Here is a 17646-nt window from a genome sequence, read left to right as displayed (position 1 = left end):
ATAAGAATAATACGAATATGAACATTTTGCCATGTATTCTTTCGTGTTTGCTGCTATCTCATTTAAATCCTGTCTGCCTAATAAACTACGAAACTAGAGTGAGACAACAGCAAACGCGGAAGAATATACGTATCGTGTCATGTTTATATTCGTATTACTCTTATGCCTAATAGTGATACAGTCAGAAATGAAGCACGGCAACTGACTAGATTTTTAAATCTAAGATGACTAATTTCTGTGCAGAATTTGATGTACTAAAGAAGCGGCCGCAAAGATTTTCAAACGGAGAAAAATTTTCGCCAAACTCTCGTTCAGAACATGTTCTATCATACGCAGTCTATTATTTGGTTCTTGTTGATCATTATCAAAGAAAGCAGCAGTGTAAGTAACAACAAATAGCAGTCTCTTGCCATCGTTTCGCTAATGAGACGATTCCTCTCTTTTTTAAATTGTAGGCGGCGGTAGCGCGCACAAAAGCAAGCCATGCCGCGAGCAGCGACAGGCCGTAAACACGCACTATCAGAATGCGACAAACAATGCATGACACAGTATAGTAATGCATTTTCAGCTTCGAGTGACTGACGTAAATACCTATAACATAGAAAACGGCACTTATCAGATCAAAGCAAAATAAGCAATCGATTCAAACCAGACGAAGCACCTGAAAAAGGAAGGGTATCCATATATATACGGACGGAGCGCCTGACACATAGCCATGGCTACCTGGTAAAGCTTAACTGCTAAGCTTTCGACTCGAACCAAACTACTGTAGCTGTATCGTCATTCATTCGACCTAAATTGTGTCTCATATTACAATGGACCAACTTTGTTTCGATTTGGAGGTGCGGCCTAAAACTTTTCTCTCCCCTTGAATTTCGAGTCTCAAATTTCAGGTGCAGCTTAGATTTGGGAATTTTTTTTTTTTTTCCCTTTATTTCGAGTCTCATTTTTCAGGTGCGGCTTAGATTCGAGTGCGGCTTAGATTCGAGTAAATACGGTAAGCTGTTCAGCTGAAATGTTTCCAACATTGTTTAAGACATTATAATTCTGTTTTTACCTGATTTTGAGTTGGTGTTGCACACACTGATCAACTATTCCTAAAGAATGTTATTTCTGAAGGATAGTGTTATGAGTTTAACTCTTTTTAGTACAGCTGTAAACAATAATTCTTCTACTTTAATAAGAGCTTTTGTCTGTGGGCATCTTTTCTGAGTTCCCTTTTTCGTCTATTGTCACAGCCACTTCTCATCAGGTACAGTTGACAGGATAAGAAGTTTCATACCACTGGTTTCAAATTCTCAATAGAATAAAAAAACTGCTGATACTGTTAACTGTTCATTGTGTGCCATAATTTTATCAGAACCTTATATAATGCCCTGTGATTCGCATCCCCTGCAGAGGTGAAGGGGTATCTGGTGAAAAACTTGAAAAGACATGCAAAGCATGTTTGGCTTGTGGTGTATCAGTTGCTCATCGAGCAGTGGATGGAAATCCTGTGAATGGTGGAGGCCCTGTGATTGTCATTCCCTGAAAAGTTGTTGGCATATCACAATAATTCATAAAGGTAAAGGGGGCCTTACATCATCACCAGAGTGAAGCACACTCGTGTTTGCAGCAACAACGACTCCACACGTGGCAGGTGGAATTATGAGGTCCACTGGAGTGGTGATACACTCGTGTTTGCAGCAACAACAACTCCACACGAGGCAGGTGGAATTATGAGGTCCACTGGAGCGGTGATTTGGAAACCTCCAAACAGTGGAGGCCAATTGCCCTGCAGTGGCAATGATGAATGCACATAAAAGTTGAGAAAGGTACATGTGGTATCTGCAGACGTTGTAGGCGCAGGGTGGGATGGAGCAGTGTCTGTGCTTCCTGAGGTAGGTTGTTTTGCATGGGATTGTGGAGAATTGGTCAGAATCTTCAACATGCAGAGTGATGTTGAATGTGCAGGCAGGGCCACCTCCACACAGGGTGGCATCACACAGACAGCCAAACTGACAGTCGAGGTCACCACCCCACATGGTGGCAGAGTGTGGGTGCCCAGATGTATGAGTGGGGCTACCTCCATGCAGGGTGGCAGTGCACGGTTAATGACAGCATTTTTAGGGGGCACCTCTGTGCTTACAGGTAGAGCACGGACAGCCAGAATGATGGACAGGGCCACTTCCACACTTGGTGGCAGAGTGCGGGTGGTCAAAACTATTGGTGGGGCCACTTCTGCAGAGGCTTGTAGAGTGCAGACAGCCAAAACAATGTTCAGGGCCACCTCTGTGCTCGGTGGCAGAGAACGGGCAGCTGTAGCCACGATAAGGGCAATCTCCGCACATGGTGGCAGAGTGCAGGTGGCCAGATCTACAAGTGGGGCTGTCTCTGCGCAGGGTGGCAATGTGCAGGTAGCCAAGGTGGTGCTGGGGACCACCTCTCGGCCTGTAGGTAGAGCACGGGCAGCCAGAATGACGGTCGGGGCCATCTCCGTACTTGGTGGCAGTGTGCGGGCAGCCAGAACGACGGATGGTGCCATCTCTGTGCAGGGTGGCGTTGCACAGGCTGCAACCAGTTTGGACACATCCATATGGGGTTCATAGTAGTGTCTGTCACTTTCATTATTTGCACATGTATTTTAGTTTGCCAGTTTAATTTGTTGGAATGTTAGAATTTTAAACATGGCTGTGAGAGCAATTGTACAGGAATATTATTTATACAATACAGCAAACCAGTTGCAACAAGACTTTACTTTAACCTGTTTTTGACACCAACTAAGGTTGTCTTCATCCAAAAATCCAGATAATTACCTAAAAAGGTTACACAACCATTAACATACAGAGAAACAAAGTTACTGTACTGAACAGCTTAATGAGGAGACTATAGTCATGTGAGCAACTGATGAACAGAATTATAAGCAAAATGCTCTCATCATATAAACTACTTCTTAATAAAATAATATTTAAACCATATCAAAATTACAGACTTTGGAACTGACTTAAAACTGGAAATACTCAGTAAAATTATCACTGCATGGTGCAGCACACTAAGGGCTGTAAGAGGAAATGCACTGGAGAAAGCATCAGACTAAGAGGCTCACAGGCCAAAGCTGCCACAATGTGCATATGAAACAATGTATGCCATCAATTAAAAGTTAAAGAAATCAGCTGTTAACGTTACAAAAAATTTCACATTTCACAAGTCAACACTTAGTATTATGCCAACTGAAGTTTATACAGGCCACTGCAATAGTAATTATTTCATACATTTTGTACGAAAATGATTATAATGTAATAAAAAAAGGAGAGAGAGGAAGATGATATTTTAGAGAAAGGTGGTTGAAAATTTCTAAATCTTCATGTATATCAAGTCTGAAGCCTTTCTTATCTGTGTGCAGGATACTTACTTCATAAACCTCCTTCAGGCTTAGAGCCTGTATTGATAAATGATCAGCAAAGGACAAGTAATATATATATTTGTAGCTTTTCTTCCTAAGAGATTTCTTATATCTAGCAGCAATTGCTCATCATGTTTGCCTATCTGATAGGCTGGACATGTGTCACAGCTTATTTTATAGATGCCCAAGTTGTGTAAGGGAGAACTGACAAAGCTGTTGCACAAGATAGTGTTGGGATTTAATCCTTTTTACTACAGATCCAAACAGTACATGTTCGACATTAAGAAGTTCAGCACAATAGTCATTTTCTGTGAATGGCTTTACTACATTCTGTTCTTCCTACAGATTCATAAGCACTTCTTATTAGGTACAGTTGACAGGACAACTGGGCTGACGCCACTGTATTTAAATTCTCTGTACCAAAGTTGTTGATATAGTTAGTCATTCATGTTGGGCAATAATTGTACCAAAACTTTGCACAATGGACACCATGCTCAACATGGAAACCTCAGTCACAATCCTGAGTCATCTTTTATTTTCAAGTTGTCATCATGCCACACCTCATGTGATTCTTAAGGTATATGTGTGATTGTACTAAATTTCTTAAAGTACCTCAAAGTCTAGAACTGGGATGAAGATCCTACCACTCTGCTGAGGTGTTACAAAGTCTTTGTGCACAAGTTGAATACGACTGCATAGTGTATGTATATTTTGGAGGAAATGTATCATAAGGTTACGAGTTTGGCCACAGAGCCCTACAGAACCATTTATCTGACTTGGCTCTGTGTTACAGTTGGGCCTCTTACCATCTAGCACAACGGGTAATGATGTGACATAGGTTCGAAGTTGGGCCAGTGTCAGAAATGCATATTGTCAACAATATGGCTGCATAATTTGTGCAATGTATGTTTTATAATATCAGATGAGCAGCAGAATCACTTGCCATTCATACCAAGGAATGCCTGTTCAATTTATTGTTATAGATGTTTCTGTCCTTGCCGAGGTGCTTATAGAGTGACGGTCCATTGGTGGACAGACAGGAGCATTCAGCATGCAGAAAGGCAGCACTGGAATGTAGTGAATATAAAAAGGGTAGAAAAAATGGTTACAGAAACATGGGTTTCTCAGATGATTGTGTAAACATGTAATGGTGAGCTCAGGAAACCATGAGAAATTTCAAAAATCATGGATGAATTTGTAACTACCACAAGCAAAACTCCCAATTCAGTAAAGATATGGAGTAGGGAACAATGGCACCTCAAAGGACTGGACGGGTTGGTTACTCACATTCAGGATGATTCAAAACATTATGCACAAATTGGAGGAGCTGATATAGGAAATGAAATACAAACACAACTGTGGAATAGGAGCTTACAGTCTTGGTAGTAATCTTAGGCCAGTAATAGATGTAAAACCTTGGGAGCAACAAGGACAGTCACTCCACACACATCATAAGTTGAGCAAAGATAATGTACTGTATACTCCACAATATCATACATACAGAAGGTATTTACACCAGCAACTTCCACATTCAGTACAGGCATATCTCCACACCCTTTCAATGTGCCTGAGAGAAGCAAGTCTAATAGCATCATATCAGAAGACCAGCCTGGCCAGCTAACAGAACCTCCCTGGTCTACCCACCTATTTGGAAACACTGCATACACAACCTCCCTGGAAACACATGTGTAGTGTGTGGGGCATTCCTCATGCTGGAACCATGAGGCATTTCTAGTCCAATGCCCTCCATGAGAAAGAATAGAGTGTGCAGTAGAAATGATGCATATTGACATCCATTTAGTTTTCCCTTATAAAAGTAGGGATCTACAATACAGGCACCAACGATATCACACAAAACGTTAACATCCCACTGTCTTCGATGAGCATGAGTTGTGAACAAAGCTTCATCCATAAACAACGTATCATGTAGGGAGTCAAGATGACCTTGCAACTGCCAAAATGCAAAATGACAGAATTTAGTGCAGGATTTAAAGTCATTTCCATCCAGTTCTTGGTGGAGTGAGGTATGATATGGACGAAATATGTGCTTGTGCAAAGTTTTCCACACACTACTACATCTTATTCTGGAACTGCGTGCAATATGCCGTACACTCACCTCGAGATAGTGCACTACAGCAGCCAGACCAGCAATTTTCTTGTCACTGTTAGTTACTGTATTTGTATGTTGATCCCTTCTGGCTGTCCAGCTTCCTGTTTCCATGAGACTTGTGCAGATTTTGGAAATGGTATGACGTAAAGGACACCGTCATTCTGGGTAACGTTCAGTATTCAATGCTAAAGCTGTGGTTGTATTTCTGTGACATTCACCATAAATGAATGTCATATCTAGTTTTTCTTCATTACTGATGACCAGCGCATCGATGAGATGACTGTAAATGTCACAAGCTGCACCAGAGCAGGGAAAGCGCTGTCCAAAATATATGTGGAATGTGTCACAGTGTTTTTTCCTGTTTGACACTGACTGCGGTACAGCAGACCTGAGCAGGAAACACTGGCAGACTGAACAGTGTAGGTGGACCGTGCGTACTGATAGTGGTCTACTTTCAGCAGGCTGCAGAACATTGAAAGCAAGTTTGCCATCATTAATTGTACCTCTAGTCTCCATTTCTGTAGAAGAAACATACGCGTGACATTTAAAACTACCTGACTTTGTTTGAAAGTGGTATTCATTGACCTTTATGGATTATACACTTCTATCAATTGTGTGAGTACCTGACATAAGTACATCCCCGGCAGAAATATGTGAGCTGGCAGCATTAGGTGGGACATCCAGCACACAGAGAATAAGAGTGGCTATATCACACTTACCTGGGCATTCTTAATGATACCCTCATCTCTGATGTACACTTGCCATTGAGGACAATGTACAGGTTTCTATTATTTGAAAGGTCTTCAAGCCACTCACTTATACATGAGCCACTCCACAAGGCTTGGGCTTTTGTTAGCAGTGTGCACTAGGGCATGATGTCAAATGCTTTTCTGGAATTTAGGAATGTGGGCCTTGTTGTTGCCTCTTATTCACAGTTCACAGGAAATTGTGTGATAAATGGTCAACCTGAGTTTTGCACAAGTGATGCTTCACAAACTCATGCTCATCTGTAGACAGAAGCTTAACTGTCTCATGGAAATATCCATGTATCTGAATATCCAGCCATAAGAAAGAACAATTAAACAAGCTGTGTAAGTCACTATGTATATTGAGAAGAAGAATTTACTCTTAGGAAAGACATCTGAGGGTCATATTAATACTTAACTGTCATTACACTGCAGTGTTTTAAGAGTGTTCTCAAGCATAATAACTAGTTGATGTTTTTCTTCTAGGGCTTGCTTAGTATTTATATGCCTACTAAGCAATTTTCAGAAAATAAAATTTTAATTTAGATTCAGTACACAGAGATAATTCAGTAAAAGAAAAGAGCATAATATGTTTTAGCATCTGCACTTTAACTCTTACTCAACTCAGTGCTATGGAGGAGAAATATTTCAAAATTTATTTTATGTTACCTTTTTGCTTAGACCATACCATCCTATAGCACTCATGTCATGAATTTTAAAATTTTCCCAGCGAGTTGAATATTCAAACAAATTTTGGGCTTTCAGCTGATTGCTTTTGAATTAATTGCACAATATTTTGACTTGGCACCTATGAGTAATCTTCAGATGAGCCACTGAAGACTGACAATGATGTGCTCCATTCTTCCCTATATAGTGCAGCGCATGAATTCTGCACATGCTTCAGAATTTCAAGTTGACAGATGGAACACAGTTCTTGTCAACAGTTCCCTTGCTGGTAGAACTGTGGAATTCAGCTGTTCTCTGTGTTACCACTTGCCACTGCTATCTGTGCACTCAGTTGTCTCTGATTAGAACAAATTGTGGAGATGACAGAGTTCCATGCACTGTCCAACTAGTAGCCCCTATTGCGGTTCATCAGACTGTCCACCAGGGATATTTCCACAGATTTTTTAATAATGCAGTGCCAAAAGTATGTTGCTTTGGTCAGAATCACAGTTCTATCCTACTCCAATGAATGTCCAGTGGAAATACAGTGTCTGACAACAGCAGGCATGCTTGGTTGCAAAAGGCATGTTCAATGCTGATCCTCAGTGCAGGATTCTTTCACTGTGCATGAGGTCTACCCAACGTAAGCCATACCATACTTACAAGGTATTTTATGAATTCCAACCTTCTGTAACAACAAGTTGTCCTTCACTGAAGATTCTTTGACACTAATTGGCAGAAGTTTCAGTCAGACATCGAGAGCACTTGAATCAGCTGCCCTTAAACCAACTGTACCTTGGAAGAATGTGGACGATACTTTCATAGTGTGGCCTAATGGAAAAGCTCAATGGATGAAGTTTCTTCAGCACATCAACTCCATTTATAACAACATTCAGTTAAGCATGGAAATAGAGAAAAATGGTTTTCTGTGTTTCTTGGATGTCTTGGTTAGACAAAAGAATGATGGCTCTCTTAGGCATTAAGTTTATTGTGAGCCATCCGACACTAATTTGTATTTACAAGCATCAAGTTGTCATCACTTGCTGCAAACTATGAGCATGATAAAAACACTCATACACAGAGCTCACACTCTTTCAGAACTAGATAGTATCCCTAAAGACCACCGAAAGACAGCGTTTAGAAAAAGTGATTTTTCCACCCAGCATACTAACAGGGAACTGTCAGTTAAAATGAGAAATCAGGAACTGGACAAAGAGGAGATCACACCAGCAAAATATTTAGCTTTTATTCCTTTAGTGAGCCATATTTCTTTTATAATAGTAAGAATACTTTGTATATGTCAATTGAAAGTGATTTTATATCCACCATCTAAGATTGCAGAACTTTTGTAATCGGTGAATGACAATTTTTAATTGCAGAAGGCTGGAATTTACAAAATACCTTGTCAGTGTGGTATGGATTGCACATGAGAGCCCACACACACTGTGAATGAATGCTGCAATGAGCTTAAATGTTGCACTCACCTTTTGCAAGCAAGCAAGTCCGCTATTGCCAAACACTGTATTTCCACTGGAGATACAATGGCGCTTGGCAGAACTGTGATCCTGACTGTAGCTGCATCTTTTTGGGACTCCATTATTAAGAGTCCATGGAAATACACCTGGTGGAGAAAGTGATGAACTGTGATAGCAGCTACCAGTTGGACAGAGTTTGGAACACCATCGTCTCCAAGATTTGTCCTACTCAAAGATGACAGAATGTGCCAATGGCTGCAGTGAGCAGTAACACAGAGGACAGATGAGTTCTACCAGAGAGTACGCTGCTGCTGGGAAGTGTGGTCTGTTTGACAACTTTAATCTTGTCGTATGCACGGAACACTTGTGCCATGCTATACAGGGCTGAATGAGGCCAGTCTTCATCAGTCTTCGATAGTGCATGGCAGATGACCAGTCGAAATATCGTGCAATGAATTTGGCAACTAGCTGCCAGACAAAAATTTGTTTGAACAACTACAGCACTCCTGCATTCACTTAAAATACCCAATACACCCGTGCATACGAGTAGTTGTCTGTGGAGATGTAATTGATATATTCACTGTCTGAAACTGTTAAACAAGAGTTGCTGTTAGCAGCAACCACACTGCTGGATATGTTGGTTCCTAGCTTAGAAATACAGAGGGTGGAAAAAGATATGGAAACACCAAAAATAAACACATTATCATACCTAATACAGAGGGTGGAAAACAGCTCACATTCAAAACAGTTCCCAGTCATCTCAGAGTGGATAAATTCAAGCTCAATACGGTTTCCAAGGTAAACTTAAACCATTCTTCCTCTAAAACATTCAGGTAATGATTGTTGAGGTGGATAGCAACCATGCAGCCTTCTCTCCAAAGAAGACCGCAAAGGATCAGTAATATTGAGATCTGGTGACTGTAGAGGCCAAAGGAGATGCAACAACTCATCCTCGAGCTCAGAAAACCAGTCGTGGATGACATAACAGTATGAACATGGGCCCTGTCATCTTGGAGAACAGCACTGGTATTGAGGAAAATGTTGTATCATGGGATGGTCCTGATCAGCCAAATGGTCAAATAATCCTTAGTAATTCAAATGTGCGGAGTAACTGTGGGTCCCATTGAATATCGTGATATGGCTGCCCAGATCATCACTGAACCGTGGCACATAAACTTGGCCAGAAGCTGGAAACAATGTGCAATAAGATTAATCTATGCAAATGGCTTTCTTCCATTGCTACAAGTCCAGGTTTTATTGCTTTGACATTACGGTTCCCTGTTACGGCTGTCTGCATTAATGACGAGTGGTCCTGGAATTCCATCTTGCTCTCCAGTTCCGTGCTTTGGAGCTGCCTTCATGTTGTTTTAGTGCTGTAGAGTTCGTGAATGTGACTTTCAATTCAGCAGTGTCTTTTCAGTTGTCATCCACATCTTCAATATGGTGCCTCTTCGCACACCGAATGCTTCGGCTACCTCGGGTACAGGGGCAGCCATCGTACGAGCATATATGATTTGCCCACATTCAAAGTCAGTAAGCTCTGACGTAACGCAGTCATAACTGCACATAACACTGTGCAGACCACTACTGAAACTTGCAGGACATTGGACAGGTGACATTCGTGGTCAAATATACCAGCACAACCCACAGTCATGTCTAGCATCTACATTTATGTTTGAGCATGCATTTATTGCAGTGTTACTATGTTTTTGTCCAACTACTGTATATATTTTGGAGAGATGGTTGTGCATTGCACTGCTGTGCTAAGTCTGACACAGTGCATGTCTACAGTGGTGTCACTATTATGTCAGGTAGTGGTACTCACCAGGGGCAGCATCTGCTTCACAGGCTCCTCCTTGAACACCAGCTGCACCCGGCATCTGCGCCATCCACAGAAACAGGGACAACAGAGACGAAACATCTGCAGCAAACGAGACCTGTCTGACATGCTGTCCACAGCTTTCTCATACAAAAGTTGTGCAACAGCCCCCACCTATGGCCTCCACACATTCAGATAAGATGCCGCATCAAGCAAGTATAGAATTTGCTTGACAGGTAAAAACGTTTTCAGTTATCATGGGAGTGGTAGGTGATACCAGCCAATTATGTATGAATTTGTGATGAGCACATCACATGAAGAGTGCGAAATGACAATGTACTGGTTTTGGAGCCACATATTCATTACACGGAGTGTGGCACGCTTACTGTTCCTTAATGGATGAATGTCAGGAGAGATCTATTGGCCTACATTTCGAGACCACGAATCGGCTCGTTAACTGTGGCCTGTGGATTGTCGACCTCATATGGAGGGTTATTCCGTGGTGATGTTACAGATGATTGGGAATGATGGAGAAGGGTAAATGTATGTTTGAGGTAAGGGACCCTGGTCTAGAAATGACCAAGTCAAACATTATAAGTGAATTCATCCTGGTACCTCTGGTTGTGGCTGACATGTACTGGTACTGATTTGATAGGATTTTAGAGTGGGCCACTTTCAGAAGAGGTAGAATGGATCAAAACAAGATAAAAATATCTAGTAAACATGAGCTCTAAAATGTGTACATTGATAGTTATGGACGTTTGTCCAGTAGAAGAGATGTGTTTCAGTGTAGTGAACGTGAACAAGTGCTCACAGCTTTTAAGGTATGTGTTTTAGACCCCATGTTTACCAGACTTTTTTCTCTTGTATTAGTCCACCATTTTTGAAAGCTGCCTGCCTACATTCTTCTCAACAATGGTACCAGTAAAAGTCTGTAACATCATGACAGAATCACAATATATGAGCACTGGGGCACCTTAGAGGCTGCGCTTCTGTCTTATCTGCTGCGCTTCTGTCTTATCTGCAAGCACAGATGTGGATGACATTTACCTGAAAATAATGAAGTGAAAACTCAAGTGCTGAATAACATCATACTTATTTGCTGTACTGAAGGACAGGACATCACAGCTACCTTTCTTCATTCACATAATCCCCAAGACTAAAGATGTCAGACATACTGATGTACTATTTCTCTACTTCTGGAAACATTCTATGCAGATCCAAACTGGTGTAAACTACTCATATGTATGGGTCATTGGGATTTTGGAACTAGTCTGCAAGGCTTGCAGCATTAATAATTAAAAATCTTAAAAAGTTGTTACTGATTAGAAAGCATCATCAGAAGTGGAAGTAGTGTCAGTGTTCATTAAAAGTGTTAGATAACTCTTCACAACATCATTCATAAATGGTCCAACTTACAAATTGTTTGCTGGTTGAAGCTATTCTTAGATGTTGCAGTTGTGTACATAATGGAGTTATATGATCATAACTTGGCCCAAAGACTGGAAGCAATCCACTAACACTTTTTGTGTTGGGTAGCAACGGAGGGGGGTTTCATACAGCTTGCTATGAATCATCTCCTGTGCCAACCTCTTCATCTCAGAATCATACTGATATCCAATATCCTCAATTATTTACTGAATATGTACCAATACCTGTCTTTCTCACACTTTTTTACCCTCTTGAGCTCCCTCAAGTACCTTGGAAGTTGTTCCCTCATGTCTTAACAACTGTCTTATCATCCTGTTTCCCAACCTTGCCAGTTTTTTCCACGTATTGTATCCCTCACTGATTCTTAAGGGATCTCCTTTACAACACCAGCTCTTCAATATTCTGATTCTTTTTCCTGGTTTTCCCACAGACAATAATTCACTTCCGTACAATGTTGTGCTTCAGACATACATACTCACAAATTTCTTCCTCTCAAAGCTGGTGTTTTGTTCCAATAAACTTCTTTAGTGAGGAAAGCCCTCTTTACCTGTGCTGGTTTGCTTCTCATATCCTCCTTGCTTTGTCCATCATGTGTGATTTTGCTTTCAAAGTAGCTCAGTCCATTCACTTTGTCTACTTCATGGCTCCTATATTAATGTTGAGTTTATTTCTAATCTCATTTCTGCTACTCCTCACTATTTTCATCTTTCATTTGTTTACTCTTAATCCACCTTTTGTGATCATGATACTGTTTATTCCCAAGGAGTTCAATACTAAACTGGAGAGACCACTCCACAAAGCACAGCTATGATGCATTACATTACAGCAGCCATGATAAATCAGAGCAAACTATCAAATTGATCTACTAAACAGGAAAAATGGTACTGCTGTTTACTGATACTACTTGATGCTGTTAATGTTGAGTTTTTAGCTCAATAAAACAATCATTTGAAAGTCAAAAGCACAAGCAGCATTAGCAACTCTAAATGCTCCTCATCAATATGACATTCCCACCAAACACCGTCACAGTTTTCTAGGCACACACACCATTGAGCTCACCATTTATTCCATTTGACAGGTCCTGAATTCCTTTACAGTTTCACTTAGAATAGCAATGACCTCAATGAATCTTTTTATTGATATCCTATTCCCCTTTGTTTTAATGCCAATTGTGAACTAATCTTTAATATTTGTCATTGCTTCATCAACATACAGCTTGAGTAGTAAGGGTGAGAGACTGGACCTTTTCCCTACACCCTATGCTCTTCTCCCTCAGTTTTGCTTCTTATTGTTGCCTCTTGTTTCTTGCATACTCATATCTGTCTCTCTGTACAACTTGTACCTATTTTTCTCAGGATTTCAATCATCCTACACCATTTGATGATGTCAGACACTGTTTATACATCAACAAATACTGTGAAAATATTTTAATTCTTCTTGCTACTTTATCAAGCCCAAAGTCAGAACTGCATATCAGGAACAGTTACCTTCCCTGAAGTGCAACTGATCATAATCTAACAGATCTGTAATCGTCTGCTCCTTTAGTCTCTACATTCCTCATGTCAGTAGCCTGGAGGCATGAGTTGTTAAGCTGATTGTGTGCCCTTACTATCTCCAGGATTGTGAGGATGATGATTTTCCAAGCCTCTGATGATGTATGTCAGGTCTCATACATTCTACAAACCAACTTCCTGATTGGTTTTAGAAATTCCGAAGGAATGTAGTCCATTCCTTCTGCCTTATGTGACCACATGCCTCCCAAAGTGCTTTAAACAGCGGCACTAATGCAAGATCTTCTATGCCTTCAAAAATTACTCTCACTGCTTTTTCTATCATGGCATCAGACACCTCCTGCTTTTTGTGGAAGCCTTCAATACACTTTCCATCTACATACCATCTCTGCTGGATTTAACAGTGGAATTATCTTGTTGTGAACTCTTAATGATCATGCATTTGCCTCTAATTAGCTTAGTCCAGACTGTTCTAAATGATGCATTAGTCCTTCCAATGACCATCTCTTTTTCAGTTCATTTGCATCTTTTTTGTAGCCCTTTCACCTTAGCTTCCCCAAACTTCCTGGTGATATTTTTTTCTGAGTGATTTGTATTCCTTTGTCCATGTCTCCAACATTTTTGTACTACTTTCTTTTGTAATTCTATTGAATTATTTTCTCTGTTACCCCAAGTTTTCTTGCAGTTATCCTTGATGTATCAGTATTTGTTCTGTCCAGTTTCATCTATTGATGTTTTAAGAAGTGTTCACTCATCTACAATTGAACGGGCTATTGCGGCACACATTATCATAGCATGTGAAGCCTCAGAGAACTTCAAATGCCCAACATTTCTCAGTACATCAGCACCCCACTTCCTTACACACTGATTTTTGCTGAAGATTCTCTTAAACTTCATCCTATGCTTCATCGTTACTGTGATGTGGTATAACTTCATATCTGCTTGAATGTGTGCCTTACTATCTAGTATTTGATTTTGAAAACTCTGTCCCACCATGATGTAATCCAGTTGTTATCTTCCAGTATCTCTCTGTCTTATCCAAATATACATTCTCCTTCTGTGACTGTTGAACAATGTTTATGCTAGTACCAGCTGAAATTTGTTTCAGAATTGTAGAAATTTTTCCCCTCCCTCATTCCTACTACTGAACCTGTGTTCTTCTGTAACATTGTCTTCTCTTCCTTCATCTAATGCAGTGTTGAATCCCCTCACAATTGTTAGAATTTCATCTTCCTTTACACACCGAGTCCTCATATGACTTCTCTATTGGTTCCATTGTTGAATGGCGCAAAGCAAAAGAAACACTTAAATCTATATGTGAAAACTCTGATTTCTCCTTTTTTCAATGATTACCATTTCCTCCAATGTAGGTGGGTATTGTAATGGTCGCCTGGTCGTAGATATTGCTAATTGCTATAATCGCACTATTTCACTCCCATTTACGGAGCTTGTTAGCACTTGATGTTAGGTTGGCGCCATTAAAATGCATTGTGTTGTGGTAATCGCTGCTACTTGCTGGATCGCTGCTGTCTCTCGATGCTGATGCTGGCTCTAAATCTGGTTGTCTAGGGTTAAAAACATGAGGTACCATGTTTTTTATGTGCTTTTGATGATAAAGAACGAGCAAAACCAACCAATATGTAAACTTCAAATATTTATTACTCTGGTGGCCATCTTAATTCCACTGTCCACCAAAGACCATGACACAACACAAAGTAGTATTTCCTTCACATGTTCTTTTCATTGTTTATCCACCTCAAACAATAACACACAAACACACTTTACCAAAGTGACATTCCGACTGCCTCCCGACCGTTCTTGCTGCTTGTATTTATAACATTGTCAAAGAACTACTAAAAAGAGATATAGTTTACAAGTCACATGTACATCTGTTATCATAATTTGTGCAGAAAAGTTATTAATTTGCATCGAGTGACATAATTTAACATGTTATTAAAATGACAGACAGATTTGTTGACTTGACAGAATAATTCTTTGTTACAAAAAGGCCGTTTTTTAGAAGTTTGTCAATTGACTTCTCTAATTTGCATAAATAAGTAAATAACATGAATTATTAAGAATTACATTGGTTTTCGTCTAAAATAGGATTGATTTCGTGAATACTGAGTGAAAACGCTCCTAGTGAACAAATAGGTTTCACTGGGTGATTTTTATTTAAGGAGATCCAAAATACCTAAGTTGGCCACTATTTTTTGTACTTCATATTAATTATTTAAGATGAACTTAGTGTTTTTACATGATGACATTTGCTGTATCAGTGATCCAGTGATATAAACTTTTGTGTGGGTCAGTTACTCAGTATAATTTAATGGGTTGAATGTTTATGGAGACATGTTATGCAATCATTGTTAACATACACAATAACTTTTCTATAATCATAAATACTCGTTAAACTGGTTGAATTTGGAGGGTATCGCATACTTCGGTACAGTAAAGCCTTTAATATGTTCCGTTACAATACCCCCCTCGGGTAATATCATTTACAGAATGTTAATGATATTAGCTGACTAGGAAAAATGTGTCAAATGGTTAAAATTTGGAAAAGTACTACTTTAATAATTTTTTTTTTGTTTTACTATGCATAATGTGTATGTATGCAATGACCGTTACACCGTTTCAAAATGACTTTTTTCCTGCAAATATTTTAGTTGTGTTGTTTCAAGTGCACTTTGTGTTATGGCTCTCAGTATGACAGCATAATAAAAATATTTAGTAATATATGAAAGTAAAAAAAATGTTAATCTTTGCTCCCAGTGAGCCACATGGAAAATGATCAAAAACAGACACAAATATATCACCTGTGATTTTAAGATATATAAAAAATATATGTAAATTATTTCAAAGTCAGTTCTCATTGAGTCACAGATTAATCAAGATAATAGAAGGAACATAAATATATTACATAGATGGACAGGTCATATGTCCATAGGAAAATATTGCAACTGTCTGCTCTTTTTGAGCCACATAAAAGAAATGAAAACAAAGAACAGAATTATAAGTATGGACATGATATATAAACACAAACACTAGAGAAGTCACATGTTTGAGTATAATATGCATTTGCAAAAAAAAAAGAAGAGTTTTTTAAATATTGTCTCCCATTGAGACACAGTCAAGATAGTACAAGAACATATTAATACTAAAATTGGACACTTAAATTGGTCACAACATAACACAAACATCAAACTTGGTGAACATCTGATTAGCTGTAGAAAATTGTACACAAATCTTATGCCTAAGAAAAGAATAGTAACAAAATGATGGGTCTTGCACAACAATTTTTTCATTGTCTTTTATTTGGTGCAAGTATGTCCCATATTCAACAATACAAAAGGAAAGTAATAAATGTTTGTCACCTTCTTGCCCATTGCAAGAAAAGAAGAAGTAAAGAATAAAAATTTAATATTCAATAGTGACAATAAAAATATAAAAACATTCTCTCAGAGATCTGGAACTTTTCCATGGTCTGTAGGATGAGTGGTAGTTGCTATTTGACACACCCAGTAAAAATCTTTGCTGATAACATGCTTTATGGAAAATGGGTAAGTAAGTGTATTCAAACAGGGAAATGTGCCTAATCATGTTTATATGGTTTCAATTCAGTGATGTTTCTTAATCCAAATAACCTTCTTGATCTGGGAAAGATAAGTCTATACGCATTAGGATGTGGGCTTTCTTTTATTTCAAATGGACAAATGTCAATGTTTACTTTAACATATGGACACCCTAGCTCAACGTCTTTGTCTATTTCAGTATTTTCAAACAATAGATCATTTTCAATTTATTTAGTTCCTAAGTCTAATGTCTCTTTCCTACACTTAGACACATCCCTCTCTGTTTGCAAAGCATTGACATTTAAACATAAACCTTTGTTTTCATCTGTTCCTTTTAACACTGTGTTGTCACTTAACAAACTACTGTTTTCACCCCCTTTTTTATAAAGTCCACTACGGATTCTTGTCCACCATGTAGGATACAAGGTTGCACTTACCTTTGCTAATTCTTTCCAAAAGGCATTTTTGTTTATACAGTTTCCGTAGTTGTTCCACAAAACTTCTAAAAACTTTCCCCCTTTTTGTTGAAAACACACATTTACATTCCATCCCTTCATATTTTCTTTAATATTATTATTATTACCATTCTCATAGATTAGTGTTTCATAGTTCCCAATAGGCAATAGCTTGTCCTCAGATACACATTCCCTAGTCTGGATTTCACTTAAATTAACCTCATTATTACCCATGTTTGTCACATCACTTACCTTTCCCACATAATCACTTTTCAGTTCTACAAATACTTTTATTTCTTCCTCCACACTCTCATCAACAACATCACTTGATTTAGGATCATTATTTAAATGTCCCTCTATTACTTCTTCCTCCTCCTCCACAACTACCCCATCTTCAGTTTCCCCCCTATGTATCTGAATCTCAGCAATTGAGTCTTTGGCTCCATTAAACACTTCGTCATCCCCCTTCTTATCAA

At 39.1% G+C, this 17646-nt stretch overlaps 1 protein-coding gene across 1 annotated transcript; it reads right to left on the bottom strand.

The window, feature by feature from the left end:
- Positions 1-1645: 1645 nt before the first annotated feature.
- Positions 1646-2575, bottom strand: LOC126092917 (fibrous sheath CABYR-binding protein-like). Its single transcript, XM_049908648.1, has one exon. The coding sequence runs from the start codon at positions 2573-2575 to the stop codon at positions 1646-1648; it is 930 nt and encodes a 309-aa protein (XP_049764605.1).
- Positions 2576-17646: the final 15071 nt, after the last annotated feature.

The sequence above is a fragment of the Schistocerca cancellata genome, chromosome 7 (assembly GCF_023864275.1).
Source record: "Schistocerca cancellata isolate TAMUIC-IGC-003103 chromosome 7, iqSchCanc2.1, whole genome shotgun sequence".
Taxonomy (NCBI): domain Eukaryota; kingdom Metazoa; phylum Arthropoda; class Insecta; order Orthoptera; family Acrididae; genus Schistocerca; species Schistocerca cancellata.
This window is presented reverse-complemented; position numbering and strand designations above follow the sequence as displayed.